The sequence below is a fragment of the Gracilinanus agilis genome, chromosome 6, assembly GCF_016433145.1.
Source record: "Gracilinanus agilis isolate LMUSP501 chromosome 6, AgileGrace, whole genome shotgun sequence".
NCBI lineage: Eukaryota > Metazoa > Chordata > Mammalia > Didelphimorphia > Didelphidae > Gracilinanus > Gracilinanus agilis.
Genome location: NC_058135.1, coordinates 69,424,735 through 69,444,948, shown reverse-complemented (window position 1 = coordinate 69,444,948; position 20,214 = coordinate 69,424,735). Strand labels below are relative to the sequence as shown.

Below are 20,214 nucleotides of genomic sequence, written 5' to 3'. Positions count from 1 at the left end.
TAGATCCCAACAAAACCTCATGCTCAGTAATAAGTCATAATCCAGAAGAGAAAAATGAGGATAACATTGAGACAGAGTTATAGGGTGTGAGTTGCCTATTCTGTGAATTTGCCATGGTTGTGATTTTTTTCTACCACATTCTACTTGTGACTACTTTTCCCATAGACATGATATATAATTGTAGGACAATTTGCCAGATTTATGGAGGACATATTTTGTTATTACTATTCATGCTACATAATTAGAGTAAATACCTTGCATTCAACTACTATTGTCAATAGCCCGATTATTCAAGATGAGCTCACTAGTGGGTATATAAAAGCTATAGTTTTAGTAGTGTACGCCCATATGATAACTTGAATCTAAGATAGTCATTCCCAGGGGACCCAAAATATAAAAATAAAATAGGGATCAAGGGAAAACAAAAGGAAAACTACATGGATAAACTTTCATATGGTTATCACTATTTGCAATCATTTCATTTGTGAAAACTTTTTTATCTTGAGATCACATGTCTAGATTGTCAGACTGGTTTAATATTTTTAAGGACTTCTTATGTAATAGACATTGTGCTAAGCATTTGGGATGCAAAGAAAGGAACAGAATATTCTGTGCTCTCAAAGATACCACAATTGTACAGTGAGAGAGCATTTGAAAATGACGATGTACAAACAAGACGAATATAGAAAAAGGTGATAGTAGTGTTAGAGGGAAAACTCTTGCATTAAGAAGTATTGACACAGTGATACCACTAATAGATTTCTTTCCTAAGATGATCAAGGAAAATCAAAAAAGAACTATGTATTCTAAAATATGTATGGCAACTTCTCTTTGTGATGGTGAAGAACTGAAAACTGAAAAGATGCCCATTCATTGGGGAATGGCTAAACAAGTTGTAGAATATGCTGGTGATTTTATACTATTGTGCTATAAGAAATGATGAATAGGTTAGTATTGGAAAAAAACATGGAAAGGCTTACATGAAATTATAGAGAGAAACAAAAATGGAAACAAGAAAAACAGTTATATATACACAAATATCTTTTTGTTAAATGATGCCTTCTTTAATGGCAGTAGGGTAAAGAGAGAGGGAGTTAACTGGGTATTTTTAATTGTGAAAAATAAACAATTTAGGTAATTCATTCATTTTTAAAGGATTGGGAAATGCTTCTTGCAGAAGGTGAAGGCTTAGCTAAGACATGAAGGAAACTGGGTGAAACATGAGGTGAAGATGAGGAGGGGGAACATTCCAGACATAGTTTACAACCGGTAAATATATTGGGAATTAGAGGATGGTATAATATATATATATATATAGGGAATAGCAAGAAGGCCATTAGATACCAGAGGATAGCAAGCTGTGGAAAGTTATGGAGGTGGAAGGTTATGTATGCTTTTAAAAGGCACATGAGAGTCTCAGCCAGTCAGTTAAATAATTTTTATTTAATTCTGGAGATAATAGAGAACCACAGAAATTTATTGAATAGGGGTTGTGACATGATCAAAACTTAACTTTAGCCAAATCAACTTGACAGTTGAGTGGAGGATGCACTAGAGGAAAAAATGTGGCAGGAAGACCAAACAGAAAGCTATTACAAAGTATGTGAGGTGATGGAAACATATACCTGCGTGCTTTCAATGTTAGAATAGAGAAAAGGGTATAATAATAATAATATTAATAATAATGATGATGATGATGATGATAACTAGCCTTTATATAGCACTTACTCTGTGCCAGGAACTATGTTAAACACTTTACAATTATCTCATTTGATCCTCACAACAATGCTAGAAGGTAGTTCCTATTATTATCGTCATTTTATAGATAAGAAAACTGGAGCAAGTCAGAGTTAAGTGATTTGCTTAAATCTGTAAGTTTTTGAGCCAAATTTGAGCTTTCTTCTTCACTCCAGTCTTCGTGTTCTAGCCAGGACATACCGGGGATGTTAGGAAGTTAGAAGCAATAGAACTTGGCAAGTGAGTGGATATGGTGGGATTAGCACTTGCTCTTCTAGATTTATGTTAATTCTCCATGTATCTTCAATAACAGATTGACATGAGATCCTTAAATGGTCAATAAGCATATATTACTACATGTGTTAAATTCTTGGATTGCAAAGGCAAAAGAATCACTGCCCTTAGGGAGCTCACATTTAATTGAGGAGACACTATAAAAACACCTATGTGCAAACAAGATATATATATATCAGACCCTAGACCACAAGTTCTTCTAGCCCATCTCTTGAAAGCAACATCTAGAGAAATAACTCCTATGGAAAAGGGGCCAGTCAGCCCTGCCACTTGCCAAATAACTTCCACATTCAGGGCAGTCAAAGCAAGGCACTCTAACGGAGACTCTAGCAGCAGCAGACACCAGGCAAGTCAAAGCATCACCACCCTCTTTCCTCAAAGCTTGATAGAGACAGTCCAAAATCATGAACCCAAGATCCTTGATATTAGCAGCATTACAATCCCAGTGGTCTGAGCTATCATTCTGGGGAAAAAAAAGAAAAAATAATAAGTATGGAGACACAATTCCAGCAGATGGTGCAACCACAGTCACTGAAGACACAGACAAGAAAGTTCATGTCACCAAAGACCTTGGTGCTGTCAAATGGCTCAATTTCAGAAACTGATATTATTTCATTAGTAAAAATAGCATTAGAGAATAAACACTGTCATGTGCTTTGCCATCGTGCTCTAAGGACCAGGGAAACTTTACATCCAATTTGTAGCTGAAATCTTCCATGTGCAATCTATCCCCATACTCCTGGAGAGTAGAACTGTCTTTCTTTTCTACGTGCATCTGCAAGGCTTGGTACCATCCTTTGCAAATAGGAAGTAATTATAAAATGCTATATTCATTCATGCATCCATGAATATGTTTCCACTTTTTTTCAGAGTTCTTTAGTTCAAATATTATCCTAATTGAGACTTTTCTTAGCTGTAACTGACTTTGTTCATGCAAAAGCTTTCACATTTAATGTAATAAACACTGTCTCTTTTGGTTTTGTGATCACTTATGTCACCTATTTGGTTAAGAATTTTTTCTATAAAAGAAAACTAGCCACATTCAGAGGAAGAACTATGGGAGGAGAAACACAGGAAAAATAACTGCTTGAACACATGGCCTGAGAGGGATATTATTGGGGATGAAGACACTAAACGATAACTCTAGTCCAACTATCAATAATATGGAATTAGGTCTTGATCTATGATACATGTAAAACCCAGTGGAATTGTACATCAGCTAAGGGAGTTAGGAGGGTTTGGGGGAGAAGGAAAGAACATGAAACATGTAACTATGGGAAAATATTAAAAATAAAAATAAAAATATAATTTAAAAATAAATAAATATTATTAGTCTAGGGAAAAAAAGAATTTTCTCTATAGAAGAATTCATGAGCAAAGACAGGATAAAGAGGATTATAAAAGATAAAAGGGTAAGTTTAGAAATCATAAAATTAAAAAGCTTTTGCTCAAACAAAATCAATGCAGTTAAAATTAGTTAACTGAAAAAAAGGCTCAGTAAATTTGTCTGATAAAGTTCAAATAGCCTAACTATATAAAGAACTAATTGAACTGACCTGAAGTTTAAAAAATATACTCTAGTAAACCATTTCCCAAAAATTGATGAATGCATTCCTTTACCTTTTAATTCAAATATATAATTAAATATGTACCATGAAAAGGACTGCACTGTGACAAGACTTTCACTGTGCCTACTACCAGTTTACAATCTACTGAGGGTTACCCTGTCTAGACAGATAAATCAATAACAGGTAATTTGAAGATGTTAGGAAGATCTAACAGAAACTTGATTCAGTAATTCTCACCCATATAACACATGTGAATGTCCACTAAAAAAAGGTTTTATTTAGCACAGGTTTGAATATATTGCAGGAAACTAGAAATAGAACAAAAAGACTAGCAAACCAGATGTGATTCCAAAAAAGGAAAGGAATGTCGTGTATATTAAGATTAATATGCAACATAAAACCATTTACTGTTTCTATTAATTTTAATGTTTGCCTTTCTCTTTGGTGTACTATAATCGATCTGTTCTTGTTGACAATGGAAATTGGAGAGCATCTGTAGAAATAAAAAAGCACACATTTTATCCAATTTTCAGTTATTTTGTCAGGTTCTTTTTGTTTTTTGCCTACCACAAAATCATACTTTCAGATGTGTTTTAGCTAGGTGATGTGAAGAAATAGGAACTAAGAAGTCAATGGGGTATCATAAAGATTCAAAAATTGAAAGACCAATTTTTTCCAATTAAGATTTTACCTTAAATTTTATTTAATTGCCCTTTAACTACATCCTTTTCTCCCTAAAGTTGCATTTGGACATTGATATTATTTTAAAAATACTTTTTCATGTATTTTATGTTTATATCAGCTACAAAATTTCATCTATTTCCCTACTCCTTAGAAATACTTAGATAAGTCAGAAACAAATTCTGTCTTCATGGATGCAGAGAAGAGTAAACAGCAATAGCTCACACCTATAGTTTATATTTTATAAAAGATATAGTTCCTCATGTCATTACTGACTATACATATATTTTAATCACCATTTTACAGATAAGTGAACTAAAAACTAGAAAAATAAAAGAATTTCACAGAATTTTAGAGTTGGAACATCTTTCCAATGTTATATTGCTCAACCCATGAGTAAAGAATTCTTTTCATGATGCTACTCTGGAGAAGTTTCTTTGAGGGGACTTTATTTTTATTAAACATTGATACAATTTTTATTAGTCATTTCCTGACATTTTGTGATCTCTATTCTCTCCCTTCCTTCTTCTTCCTTATACAGCAGGTATATGATATAGATTATACATATGCTGTCATGCAATACACATTTCCATATGCATCATTTTGTGAAAGAAGTCATATCCCTTATATAAGAAAAAAACTCATGAAGAAGATAAAATGAATAATTATATGCTTCAATATGCATTCAAATGTTAATAGTTTTTTCTACAGTGTTGGGTATTTTTTTTTAATGTGAAAAATTTTTTTAACCACCTACCTTTGGTGTTAGAATCAATACTATGTGTTGGTTCTAAGACAAAAGAATGAAAAGGGCTAGGCAGTGGGGGCCAAATAAAGCACTATAACATGCAGGTTATTGTTATTTTAAAAACATAACTACCTATTTTAGATAGCAAGCACTTTTCAGCTAGATTACAAACCACTGTTCTCTAAATATAGTCTGAAGGGACTAAGTACTAACTATTATGTCTCCCTTAATGTAGCCTAAAATTGCATTAACTTTTTTGGCTGCCATATTACATCAATGATTCATATTGAGCCTGCAACCTACAAAACCTACTACATCTATTTTTTGTTGTTGTTTAGCTAAACTAACTCCTAGCAGCACGTCCTCCTTCTTGTACTTGTAAAGTTGATTTATATATAAACCATGTATAATATATTTATCGTTCTTAAATTCTATCTTTTTGAGTTCAGGCCAATATTCTAATCTCTGAAAATATTTTTTGAGTTCAACCTATATTTTAGCTTTTGGTTTTGTAACATATGCAAATTGGTTAAGGAAGGTATCTATTCTTTACCCAGTCACATGATTTTAATTAAAGGAATTGAAATTTATGTGCCAGTCTTCTGAAACTTAATCTAATATTCTGACTATATCACACTTAATGATTGAAGGTATATTTTACTATTCTTAAGGGAAAATCAGGGGAAGTTAATTCAAATATTTATATGTGGGTTCAGAAGGGTGAGTAGGAGACAGAAATAGAAAATAGGTGGGACCAAATAAGTTAGGGAAACTGGGTTTAGCTGTTAAGGGAAATGACTGTTGACAAGAGTGACAATTAGGCCCTAACTGTCACCCTGCCCCACCTAGACAAGGGGTCTGTGAAAACCAGCAAGCAAATGACAAGAGAGTTTGTAAACAAATTTAATTAAGGGAACTATGGTTTAAAGGATGGGAATAGGGGTTTCTATACTTCCAGACTCTGGGCAAACCAGAGGGTCAGGGGAGGGACTTATCTACACTGAACTGAGAACTAAAGCAAGACAGGGCCCAAAGAATAGCGGGACTGAAGTGGGTATCCTCACAGAAAAGTCCTGACTCCAGTGATTTTGTAGCTCTTCTAGGACCACTATCTGTACTCCTTAAGGTGGGTAGATCTGGGAGCTAATCCAGCCCAAATTAACCTGCAACTCAGGTTGGGATTAATAGTCTCTACCAAAAATCTCCCACAAGTAGATGACAGTCTTCCTTCTGGATATCAGGAAATCAGGATGCAAACTCCAATTCCTCTGAGGTCTCCCAGGATCAGTTACAATTTGTCCCAACCACCAACGAGTCCGTCTCAGAGAAAGAGGCCACACTTCCTGCTTCCCCATTCCATTTAGAATTCTCCAGCCCTGCTTGCTAGGTCTCCTAAATAATAATTAAGTAATCTTCTTCACAACAGTTCCCCCCCCTTTGCACAAAGCTAAAATTAACAATATTTTGGTATTTGTGCACTACAAACTAAACTAAAATTCTAACCCAAAATAACAAACAACCTACTTACTCTAACTCTATTCTATCTAACACTATCCTACTCTACCCTACACTAGGGATTTTAACAAGGAAAGATAAAGGGATAAATACATTCAACAGTTACATAGTTCAAAGCAAAAAACAAGTAACAATGCAAAATTTCCAACAAAACGAAATCAACAGCAAATATGAAATATCAACACAAAAGTCAAAACAAACATCAAACACAACTCCTATTCTAATACAGAAATATCCTACCAACTAATAAATGCAAATAAGTTTGGAAAAATACATTTTCAACACAACATTGCATACGTTTTATAGCAAAATTAGAACAAACCATTAAACTCCCTTATGCAAATCACATTTAAATGTTCGCAACTCAATTAAATCAAATTATTCACAGAATTTACATTTATACATACATATATACATATGATACATACATACATACAATAATAATATTAATGGATTTAATCGGTTTAATAGTAATTATGGATATTGGGGAAATAATTAGAATAATGGATTTAATTATGGAAATGGCCAGCAAAATGTGTTCCAATAGAATCATTAAAATCAAGCAAAATGATATTAGTAATAATTTACATAAATTTACCCTTTTCCCCTATCCTGCCCAAATTTTTTCTGTGCTTTTTTTTTGGGGGGGGGCAACATTTGAAGTAAAAATAAAATGAAACAAAAAGAAAAAAAGTACTTCCAGTTCCTTACAAGGTAACAGGTATGCTTTCAGGTTTTTTTTTTTCAGGCAGGAAGTATATTCTTGAAATTTTGAAATCTTGAAATGACTTTAAGATTCAAAGTAGTATTTGAGATATAATATTAGACTTAGTCTCAGAAGATTTGGTTGACAATCCACCTTCTGATACATTACCTTACGATCAGATCTCAAATTGGTGACAGGGAATATTAATGGAAAGAGTGCTATATTTGGAAAAAGGACACCTTGATTGGAACCTGGATCTACCATTTATTTTTGGTGAGACTCAGGATAATTTGTATAATCATTCTAAGACTCATGCTCTTCATACATAATATGAAGACATTCATAAGAAATGACTTCAAAGATCCCTTCCATCTCTAAAATATTTGACCTGTGAAACCTAACAAACCTCAGTTTTATAAGCTTGTTCTTCTTAGTAATAGTTGAGTAAACCTGTATCAAAGATAAAAATGAATAAAAGTATGACATATTCAATAAAATTTTATATTTGTTATATATAGTGCCATGTTCTCAGTAAATGTTGTAAAAATATTTAATAAATGAAGGAATGGTCTCCAAGTCTTATTTCTAAAAATACCTTTAGGATATTATTACAAGCTTGCCTAAAGGATATAAACAATAACTTAAAAACAAAGTCTAGACCTTATCCTCAACTCGCCATAAGTAATCATTATAGCAGTATGTGCCACCTATTGTATATCTTTCATGAGTTCTGGTACCTTAATTTTATTAAATGATAAATTAAATGTATAAGATGCCAACTTACCCACAAAATTATCTGATAGAATACAGTGATTTGATTAAACCTCTGCTTGTTAGTTACAAATCAAGTTCATAATTATTCTGGATACACAGATCTTTTTTTCTATCAAGGACAAATCTCCAGGGGTGCTTATATATAGGGGTGAAAAAGCCATATAAAAGTTAAGAACAACTTACCACTAACTATAGTTAGGTTTTAATTTGGTTTCTTTTGTTTTTTAGAGACAGAAATTTTAAAATGTTTAACCAATTTTAAAACAAGAGCAATAACATTTGTATTAAACACAGTTGAAAAAAACACAAAACAATAAAAAAATTTTTAATTTCATAGTGATGGGAAAGACAAAAGAATAGAACCTTCTTCACTAGTTTTTACATTTAAATCTCAATCTTTATAAAATAAATATTTACTAATATATTTTGGTCTTATATTCCTGTCATTTCTATATGTGTTCTTCCCTGATTCTCTGAGAGAGCCATCCATTATAATGAATCATGAAAAAGAGGAAGGAAAAAATTCCAAAAGTAAATTATATATATGTATATATTCAGTTTTTGATTTGGTAATTTATATATTTATTTTTACCAATTATATATGATAACAAATTTCCACATAAGTTTTCCCAAGTTATCTGATTGAACTTATCTCCCTCCCTCCCTTCCCTTCTCCTTCGTGATGCTGGCAGGCAATTGTATCTGGGTTATACATGTATTATCATGCAAAACATTTCTATATTGTTCATTTTTATAAGTGAATAATCATATAATACTTAAACTCCAAACAAACAATTCAAAAATTGTATGTATTCATCTGCCTTCCAACTCCAACATTTTTTTTTTTCTGGAGGTGGATAGCATTCTTTGTCATAAGTTCCTGAGAACTATCTTAGCTCATTGTATTACTGAGTCAATCACTGTTGATCATTCTACAATATTGCAATCACCTTGTATAATGTTCCCCAGGTTCTGCTTATTTCACTCTGTATCAGTTCATGAAGGTCTTTCTAGTACTTTCTGAAATCACCCTGTTCATCATTTCTTACAGAACAATAATATTCCATCACCATCATGTACTACAATTTGTTTAGCCATTCCCCAATTGAGGGGCATCCCTTCACTTTCCAATTCTTTGCCACTACAAAAAGAGCAGCTATAAATACTTTTGTACAAGTAGGTCCTTTCCCCTCCCTTTTTTTTTTTTGTCTCTTTGGGATACAGACCTAGTAGTAGTTTATTGGATCAAACGGTAAGCACTGTTTTATAGACCTTTGGGCATAGTTCCAAGTTGCCCGCCAGAGTGATAGAATTAATTCACAACTCCATCAGAAATGTATTAGTGTCTCTGTTTTGTGAAACCCCCTCCAACATATATCACTTTCCTTTAGTGTCATATTAGTCAATCTGATAGGTGTGAGGTGGTTCCTCTGTTATCTTTATGTGTATTTCTCTAAACAAGAAAAATTTAGGAAATTTTTATGTGATTATTGATAGCTTTTTGTCTTCATCTGAAAACTGCTATAACTTAAAAACAAAGTATAGACCTAATCCTCAACTCTCCATAGGTAATTGACCATTTGTCAATTAGGGAATAACTTGTATTCTTATAAATTTGACGTAGTTTTTTATGTATGAGAAATGAGATCTTTATCAGAAAACATGTTATACATTTTTTCCTATCATTGTTTCCTTTCAAATCTTGGTTACATTGGTTTGTTTGTACAAAAATTTCTTAATTTAACATAGTCAAAATTATTCATTTTACATCATGTAATGTTATCTATCTCCTGTTTGGTCGTAAATTCTTCCCTTCTCCATAGTTTTGAAAGGTAAACTATTCTACGTTCCCCGAATTTACTTATAATATCACCCTTTATGTCTAAATCATATTCCCATCTTGATCTTATCTTGGCATAGGTATGAGATATTGATCTATACCTAATTGTTTATATACTGTTTCCCAATTTTCCCAGAAGTTTTTGTCAAATACTGTGTTCTTATCCCCAAAGCTGGGATCTTTAGGTTTATCAGACACTAGATTACTAAAGTCATTTACTGTCAATCTATTCCACTGATCCACTCTTCTATTTCTTAGCCAGTACCAGATTGTTTTGATGATTACTGCTTCATAGTCCTATATTTGCTTTTCTAAAAAATAACATTTTTAAACAGCCTTAGATGTACCATTCTATACTCATTTTTCTCTAGTTCTGCAGAGGTGGAAAGTGATCATCTCATCTGATAATGGTTTTATATAGAGCAGATTCGTAGTTTCATAACTTTGAATCTACCATTAATTTAACTAGTCCAACACAAAGGCAAGATCATTTAATAAATAACATGTTGGATCTAGAATGAGGAAGATCCTTTTGTTTTTGGACTATAGATATCCCCCTTAACTGATTTGAACCTGTTTATTCATTCATAAAATTAGAGATTTAATATTTCTAATTGTTATCTTATAAGGTTATGAAACTAAATGAAACGAAATAATATTAACAATATATCTTCAGGAGCTCAATACATATCAATTTCATTATTACACTCTTGTTTTACAAATGACAAAATAAGACAAATCAGGCAAAATAATTTGACTGTGATCATACAAGTTCATGGCATTACTGGGGCATGGAAAGAGAGGAAGGCAGAGAAAAATTAAAATATCATGAAGGAGAAAGGAATAGGAAAAAAGAACAAGACAAGTGGAAAGGAGGAGATAGCTAGAAGCATCAAGGGAAGGAAAGGAAGGACAAAGGGAGCAGAAATAGAGATAGAAAGATCTAGATTCTAGACAAAAAGAGAATTAGAAAGAGAAACTTGGGATTCTGGCATATATAATGTGGAAATGGAAAAAGCAGAACCAGAAAGAGATAGGTAACATTAAAAGTAGGTCACCCAGACTATATTCATTACAACCTAGCTTTTAAACTTCAACTGGCATAATTTTTTTCTTGCTAGTAAGATCTTATTTCTACTAGATCATTACCTTTCATAACTTCAATTTAATTGCCATTGTTTTCCCCTTCTCATCCTTACTACTTCATCACTACACAAACTTGCCTGTGGATAATTTTTTTGAATCTCCTTTCCCCATTATTGGAATATCTCTCCCAGTGAAACATTCAGGTGATGAAGACCAATAGCTATCTGAATAACTTGAGCAAATCACTTAATATACCTGTGTTTCAGATGTCTCTCTTGTAAAATAAAGCTCAACAGGAAAATTTCTCTATGAGGTCCTTTCTGTCTATGATATTTTTATGATTTAATATGATGGGAACTAAAGAAAATAAAAGCAGAAATAAATGCTGATATAGAGATATGGTATACAGAGGAAATTTGTGTTAGAGGTGATAGAATTATAAAAGCACGAGTAACAGGATATCTATCTAAAGTAAAGGGAGATGTCAAAGCTATGGGGGCCTTATGAATACTTTAAAAAGAAAAGTGAGATTATCAGTTGTTATTGACACCTCTGCCTGTTTTCTTAGGAATAAAAATTTTTAACAAGAATAATCTGCAACAGAAAGTATTGAATTAAAGGCATAATTGAAGATTATTTGAAAGATATAACAACATAGTTATCCTTTTTTAGCCACTCTCTGACCTGTAATTTCAGCTAAGACATGAAAGAGGGAGATGTATACTCACAAAGAGTAGAATCTTTTCAAAGACGAGAGACTCTGTAGACTCCAAATTTAAAAAAGGAATTTTTATAGAAAGCAAACTTTCCCACAGTCTTCTGTTTGTGTTTGGTACTGTGTTGGCTGCATTAAGTCCTAGAATATTATAAAGTCTTCTGAGCAATATCTATAACCAAATAAAATTTGGTCTAATCATCCACCTAGGGAAAACAAGTTGTTGAAAAAAGACTTGTCGATGACATGACATGAAATTAAATGGATAAATATTGAGTTCTTCTTGGAATATTAATATGCATATCTATTTGAAAGAGTTTCATTCTGTCCCCAACTTGTTTTACATTTTCAGTGTCTTCCCAAGATATACAAATGAAACTATTTCAAATTGACAATTTTTGAAAGTATCTTAAAAACAAGAATAAGGTAGTTAGAAGTTTTGTTTTTGTATAATCTGAAGCTATTTGAGAGGTTCTCAGATGACTTGAGTTTTTATATAGAAATTACTTGCTGCTAGTTATCTTTTCTGTGTGCAAAGACTGATTTCATGGTGTGCAACTTCCCCCAAAAAAGATAATTTAAAAATTGTATTTATCCAGGGGCACCTAGCTGGTTCACTGGATTGAGAGCCAGTCTGGAGAAAGGAGATCCTGGGTTCAAATTTGACCACAGACATTTTTTAGCTCTGTGACTCTAGACTCCTTTATTTGCTCTTCTGCCTTGGAACCAATACTTAGTATTGATGCTAAGAAGGCTATATGTTTGTTCGTTGTTGTTGTTTTTTTTAATATGTACGTAGTAGAACTGTTGCAGTTCTTTGTCTGATTATATATATATTTTTAAAAATCTGTTTCAGGCCCTGCTTGATACTCAAAATCTTTTGAGAGCTCAAATCACAAATTTTACTTTCAACTTGGGATTTTCAGGGAAGTTTTACCATACAGGTAAGTTTTTACTTTGTTTTAAATTCAGTGACTTTCATTTTTATTGCTAGTATAGAACAGTAGTATATTGAACATTTATAAAGTGCCTGCTATGTGGCAGGCACTGTGATAAGAGCTAGAAGCAGTAGGTATATGTACCAGGGTTCAAGTAATAACCTTTGAGAGTAGAGTTGTATGGCGTTAGACTTCAAAATAGATATGATAGGAAAGAGCTCAAAATATTCCTTATACTATTCATTAGGGTATCTGGCATAATCAACCTGGGATCCTGAGAGTCTTAAAACTGAATGTATATTATTGAAATTTAACATTTAAGTAACTTTATAAAAAAAAGAATGAGAGTAATTTCCTGTGGGTGTGAACACTTTGGTGGTTTTCATTCTGTTATAATGACACATGAATTACTCTGAATTTGTGTCGATGGCACCTTAAAAGCTTTAATATTATAAAGTGCACTTTAGAGTCTATTCATTTGCCACTGATGTTGCTAGAAATCTCACATTCACCTACAGATTTCAATTCATTTCCACAAATATTTATTAAGCCACTGCTTTGGGCTACATAATGCTATGTGCTTTAACATTTTTTTTCTTTTTAGTAAGGGATGTTAATATAGATCTAGGGAGGATAGAGTGGATGCACTAAATTCTATTTCTATCAACTTTAACAAGTCATAGGACTTGACACAAAGAACCTTTGTGGCATACATATGGATATGTTGTAGTTTTGTTGCAGCACATTCAATTTGAGAGTTCACAGGTGGAAAGTGTTGCCTCTACTCAGGATCGTACTGGTGTGCTAGCATTGAACCCCCGGCTCTCAAGGAAAAAAAGTGTGCACAACCCACCTTTAAGTTTAATCTGTATTATTAACATTTTCTCCATCATTTTCTTGTCAAGACATTCAACAAAACAATAAATCAAGCTATGATCTGTGCTGTTTGCCAGTTTCTGAAGTGTAATTGCTACACAGAATATTCAATGATCAGCTCTCATCAGCTGGTTCAAACTGACTCCAGAATACCCCTGACTCTATCACATCTGGAGAAAACAAGAAGTGAGAAATGTAACAGAGCAAAAGGCTGTCAGAGCTGGAAAGGACAATCTAGTCTGACCTTTCATTTGACCAAAGAAAAGAATAAGCCTGAGAGGTATGTCCAAGGTCACACAAGTATCAGTGAATAAAATCTTTCCGAGCAAAAGGGACCTCTGGAGACGTACACAAAAATGATTGTTTCTGCAACAAATCAAACAGGTGGTCATCCAGCCTTTGTTTTAAAATACTCTAAGAAGGAGAGCCTACTACATGCAAAGGAAGATTATTCTACTGTGAGATGGCTCTAATGGTTCATTTGTTGTTAATTTTGTTTTTGTTTTTTCTTTAATCAAAATTAAATTTTCCTCTTTCTGATGTTCCTACCGTTACCCATTAGAACCAAACAAAACAAGTGTAACCAGTTGACTAGGCTAATAGCTTTTAAAACACTTGAAGTCATTCATCAGTCCTTCCTGGCTCTTCTCCTGACTAAACATCTCCAATTATTTCATAATATATTTATTTTATATGTTTATATATACATATATAACTCCAATATATTTATCCTTTTATGGAATAAAGATTGAAGCTTTGAAGTAATTTTCTAGCTTTTCTAAAATAATATAAAATATGAACTACTACTATGATTATTTTGGTTTTGTATCAGTCCTGTGATTGGTATGTAAAACATTCAGTAAGGGAAATCTGTTTACCAAAGCAGATTAGGCAGTAGCTCTGCAATTTATAGTCTTTGAGAATTGCCTAGGGCACTGAGGGGGTTAAGTGACTTGCCCAGGGTAACACAGCTAATTTGTCACAACCATCTCATGAATTCTGAAGTCAGCTCTCTATCCACTGTCAATGACTCCTTTAACCCTTTATACAAAATAATTAAATTCTAATATCATAATTTTTCAACTAGTAAGCACCTTATCTTTTTTCCCACACAATATTTTTCTATGAATATGTTTATCTAAAGAATAGCATTATGAAGGAAAGGGCATAGTTATTATTGATAATAGAAGAGTCATTGAAGGCATTATAAAAATTTTGACTCATAAAAGTAATTGTGTCTATGCGAGTGTGCATAAAAGTGTGTTTGGGTGTGGAAAGAAAATACAGTATTTTAAAATTTCAGAATTATTGCCTAGAGATGAGAATTTCTTTGATAAGGGCTTTTTGTTTATGGATAAATATTGTTTTAAATATATATCATTCCTCTCCCCTATTCCCAAATTAAATATTTGAAATGAAAGTTGAAATATCTTCCATTTAAAAGTATCTTAGAAATAACTACAGAGAATCAAAACATCACAGAATCTAATTTCTTATCAATATGAGTATTCTTTCTCATTTTATTAGCCATTTCTATGCATCATCAATAGCTCTTGTCTAATATGTTGTTGTTATTTTTGTTGTTGTTGAGTTGTTTCAGGCATGCCTAAATCTTCATGACCCCATTGGGGGTTTTCTTGGCAAAGATACTGCAATAGTTCGTCATTTCCTTTTCTAGCTCATTTTAAAGGTGAGGAAACTGAGGCAAACAGGGCTAAGTTACTTACCCAGTGTTACCCAGCTACTAAGTATCTGAGGCCAGATTTGAATTTGGGTCTTTCTTATTCCAGGCTTGGCTCACTAACCGTAGAAACACTTAGCTGCTCAACTTTTGTTCATGCCCACCCCTCTATCAGTAATATGTGACAACAGATTCAATAAATTTGGCAAATCAAAAACTGGCTACAGAGTGATAACACATATTGTTTTTTTAATTGTTGGGGTATATTTTTGCCATTATTGTTTCTAAGCAGATCCACGGCCAAAATAGTGGGTAATTTCAGAGGATCAAGAAGAAAGACGTGGGGATCCTGTTAAATTTTATCTTTTTTTTTTTTAAATCTTCTGCATCACCAGCTTGTTGGCAATAGACACTTGAAGGAAATAGCATTGGAATATGATTAGGAATATATTATACATGCACACATATATCAGCAAAGATAAAATTAAAAAGTATAAGAAAGCAAAACTAAGTCAATTGTAGTATTAATAGAAAAATAAAGTCAGGAGGTCTGAAAGCTTCCCCTGTGCAATTCCTACATCCTTTGGATTTATAGATCCTTTTATGCTGAATTCAGTAGAGATAATGGGTAATTTTTCGAAGGAGCTCTTCGAATCTGTCTCCGGGTATGGAAATAAAATGAAGCCCTTGGGCTGAACTAACAAGTAAAATAAGGTAAAGATGGGTTGCAAGAAAAATGCAGACATTAGAGTTGGGAGGAAGGATAGAGCTGAGGGACAATAGTGAGGGATTATTTACATAAACTGTAAAACCTGCAGATCCAAGTGAAAGGACTCCCCTGGGAAAGAGAGTTTACCCATCTCTCTTCTGTGCTGCTCTCAGCTCAGTTTTAAGCACAAACATATGGCTGTGGAACTAGGAGAGAGGAATGAAATGATTATCTAACGTTCCCCAAGAGAATGAGTACTCACAGGGTTCTATGCTTTCAGCTAGCTTTCAGGATGGGGAAGCAACAGCTGAAGTAGCTGTAATCACACAGCTAGTATGATGTCTTATAGAAACAAAAATAATCATTGTAAATAGAGGGAGAATGGAAAAAACCACCCCCACAACTGCTTAGTGAGATGGATAATGAAGTGCATAAGGGGTGGAAATAAGCCACTAGAAACAACCCCCCTTCAGTATATTAAAGAAGAAAGAACCTTGGATATGCAACCCAAAGTTCTGGATTCAAATTTTGTCCTTGTTACTAATAGTAAACTTTTTGTTTGTTTGTTTTTGCACTTTAGTTCTTTCATTGTTAGGAGAAGCCTCTGTTGAACTCTCTCTGTCAGTAAAGATTAGAATCTTCTTTTCCATTTACAATCTTAAAAAATTGATTGTGATTTTGGGAGACTAAATAATTTGGGCAGGTTCGTTCAGTATATCTGACTGAGGGCTCTGAATTGCATCCATGTCTCTTTTTCTCCTCAGTCATTGACTAGCTATATTTATACAGAACATTCATTTGAAGAATGTTTTCCTGACATCTGCAAAGTACACAGTTTAATTACTTTTGTAACCATTTTAAAGGTGAGAAAACTGAAGATCAGAGATAAGTTCAGAATCCTCCAAGCTAGTTCCCATGAGCCTCTGTTTTTTTTATTTGTAAAATGATCTTTGAAGTTATGATTAACACTAACCCTATGTCAGACAAGGGCATCCTTACCAGCACAATCTTTGCTTGAGTCCCCAAAAGTTTAGGTCTCTCTTTTTTTAATTTACTAGGAATTCTATGGTCACCTGGTCCAATCTCTTTGAGCCTCTAGAAAGAGAATTGAGTCATGGAAATAACAGAAATAGGACATAAGCTATTGGCATGAGGGACTTTGGTGGTGAGTAGTTGATTAGTTTCTGCAGCACAGGCAGGGCAAGTGGGTAAGCATCCATAGCCAACAGGGCTTGAGAATATAAAACTGGGCAAGTGATTTAATCTCCAATTTATCTCATATTCCCCATCCTTAAAAAAAAGGGGGGATAATAACAGTATCTACCTAGTGGGGTTATTGTAAAAACAAAAACTAAAAAGCATTTTGTAAACCTTAAAATGCAATGTAAATACTAGCTATTTTTATTATTAACACTTATAAGAGGATTTCAAAAGGGGGAAGGGAGAACTGAAGAAATATGGCTTGGCATTGGCAATGCCTGAGGTAATAAGGAAAAGAAAATTCCTTTTCTGAAATAAAGTACTTAGCCAGATGAAAGTGAAAGTCATCAGTCCTTGTTAGGGCATTGCCTCATTTGTTCTCTTCTACATCCTTCAATTCCTGTGCTTGCTTTATAAATCATGATGCTAGTTCTGTGGTTAGAGACTCAGTCAGCATCCTGCCCAGAAATAGGAACAATACTGAGGACCAGGAGCTGAGTCTGCACTACAGCAGGCACTACGGAGGAGTCAAAGCTGAACTGTGTTGTACCTCTATAATGGGCTTAAGGGGGTGGCGTGTTAGGGGATATTTATGGAGAATGTTACTAGTGCTGGCAGATTTAATTAGGCTGGCCAGCCTTGGTGTCTTTAGACGGCACACGGTGAGCTCCCAGGACGTGGGAGGTATGCGAGTGTACTGTCTGAGGTCTCTGACGAGGAATTTCCCTGTGCCTGTGTCTCTTCCCTGGATTGATGCTTCTGAGTCTGTGTATCTGGTATCATGGGATCATCATCCCCTTATGGCAAGGAGGGAGCCTACCCATAATTAATGTCTAAGTCTATGATCATCAGTAGAGCTTTGGGATACGGCTTCACCTACATTTCTGATCAAGACTTGTCCCGACACTTCATCTCCCTTTGCCGTGAGGGTGCATTTTGAGATGCCATCCATAACTCATGATGACCAGATAGCCCCATTCTATCGCTTTCTTTTTGGTAAATCTTTCCCATTATCCAGTAAATCATACAGTCAGACTCCTTTCCTCCACTGTTAATTGGCATTCTTTTTCCTCTTGGTGGGGAAACAAAGTGAATGAGTAGCAGTGGAAGGGAACTAGGGAGCAGTTGGTTGTGACAGTATAGCAATCTGTCCATTGTCATTAGACTCGAGGGCCCTATTAAAACTACTCGCTTTAGCTCTGCCAGTTTCTACTACTGCCATTAAAAAAGAGAGAGAGAAAAGGGGAAAAAAAAAGATTTCTTCCTTCGCACAGTGAACATATAGTCGAAAGAATCTGGTGCTGTAAGAGATTGTGGGATCAAATGTTCTGGCTGAATTTTAAGCAAGGCTGGATAATTTTATGACCATTAATATCATTTGAAGTTATGCCAGGAAAGTAGTTATTCACATTAGTGCTCACATTTCATGCTTTGGGAAATGAGCTGGGTGCCTGGGGAAGCCAAAAGGGACTTTTTTTATGCTTTCTTATGACTTAAGAGCACTTTACTCTGAAGTTCAAATATTGGTTACTGTCAATGGGGGAGGGGATGGAAAGTAAAGAGAAAAGAGCAAAAGCCAGCTCGGAGACAATAGATGCCTATTGAAAGGGTTGACTGCTGATTTAAGCTTCTATGTTGAATCCAAAAGGCCATCCTCCTTTAGAGAGAGGCCATGAAGTAGGATGGAGTGGGCTTCCTAATTATTTGTAAATGACACTGCAGACAAATTTCAGAGATATTTTCTCATCTCTTATCACCTATGTTGTCTTTTTCTATCCTTTATTCTTTTTGTCTCTCATTTCCATTGTTCTCTCCATCCTTTTTTCTTTTTTCCTGTATCTGCAGGACCACCGTGAACTTCCCTAGTCCAACACTAAGCAATACCATCTAATAAATAGCGTGCTGAACCTAGAGTCAGGCAGACACGTTTTTCTGTTGGTTCATGCATATGGCAGTTAACAATTATGATCCTTAGAGGCTAAACGTGAGAATTAGACTATGCTAATCTCTCTTCTGGGTTAAAGGAGGTCCAACATCAAGAAAGAAATTATTCTGATAGCATAACTACCATCTCAAGTCAAAATTACATTTTTTCTGTTTTTCCTCTAACCTTTATATACATGTGTATATATATATGAATGTATTTATAAATTTATGCATATATCTATATCTATTATATATTTTTCATTTCCTTCAACATTTATTGTTGCTCTCTAATGATCATTTTTATATGGATTGTCCAAATGTACTATCTTCATACTCTTTAAAATCATTACCTAATTATTTCATTTTTGGCAATCTGGACAGAACCTAAGGAGATCTAAATGATTTTAAGTGAGAATTCTGGAAAACCAATGAGAGAAATGGATATTTTGATACTTGCCATAATTTGGTCTATTTGTTTTGTGACTAACATCTTTTAAATTTGTGACCATTATTTTGCCATAAAAATATGGAAGCTATATAACCAGAACAAGACATCTAACATATCTGAGATCGGTTTTCTTTATGGAAAATGGGGCTATGAATATTTGCACTACTTACCTATTAAGCCTGTTTTGAGGGAAGCACTCTTTAAATCTTAAGGTGCTCTCTTTAAAAAGGTATCATCACCATTATCACAATCATTACTTCTGTTTGATATCATTGCATCTAAGATTTTCCTATTATTCTTCGGGGCACAAAGCCTCATGCTATTAATGCACATATTCTCACTGTGAATGGGAGGAATGATATGATCTTTTTCTCTCTGTAGGAACCGAAGCAGAAGATGAAGGGGATGATCTCTTGCTGGGGTCTGTGGATGAGTTCTGGTGGTTTCCTCACATGTGGAGTCACATGCAGCCCCATCTCTTCCACAATGAGTCATCTCTGGTGGAGCAGATGATTCTTAACAAAAAATTTGCCTTAGTAAGTAGCACTTCTTGACCTTTGGATTTAACTAAATGGTGTATTTATGGAGAATAGAACACCAGATGTTTTTTACACTCAGGGTGAAGGAGTTATTTTTTGCTTTATCATGAGGACTTGTGATGTTACAGCAAGAGAAACAGGCATGTAATAAGGAGACATTTTTTCCCCTGCCTCCCAGGCAAATTATCTAACTTTCAAAGAACTTCTTTACCTATAACATGGTGAATGGTACT

At 34.0% G+C, this 20,214-nt stretch overlaps 1 protein-coding gene across 1 annotated transcript in view; it reads left to right on the top strand.

Moving 5' to 3' along the window:
• Window positions 1-20,214, top strand: part of LOC123251409 (bifunctional heparan sulfate N-deacetylase/N-sulfotransferase 3) — a 192,345-nt gene that overhangs the window by 41,138 nt on the left and 130,993 nt on the right. The window contains exons 2-3 of the mRNA XM_044680660.1: window positions 12,521-12,608; window positions 19,824-19,978. Coding sequence (XP_044536595.1) covers window positions 12,521-12,608; window positions 19,824-19,978 — 243 coding nt within the window. The remainder of the gene's footprint in view (window positions 1-12,520; window positions 12,609-19,823; window positions 19,979-20,214) is intronic.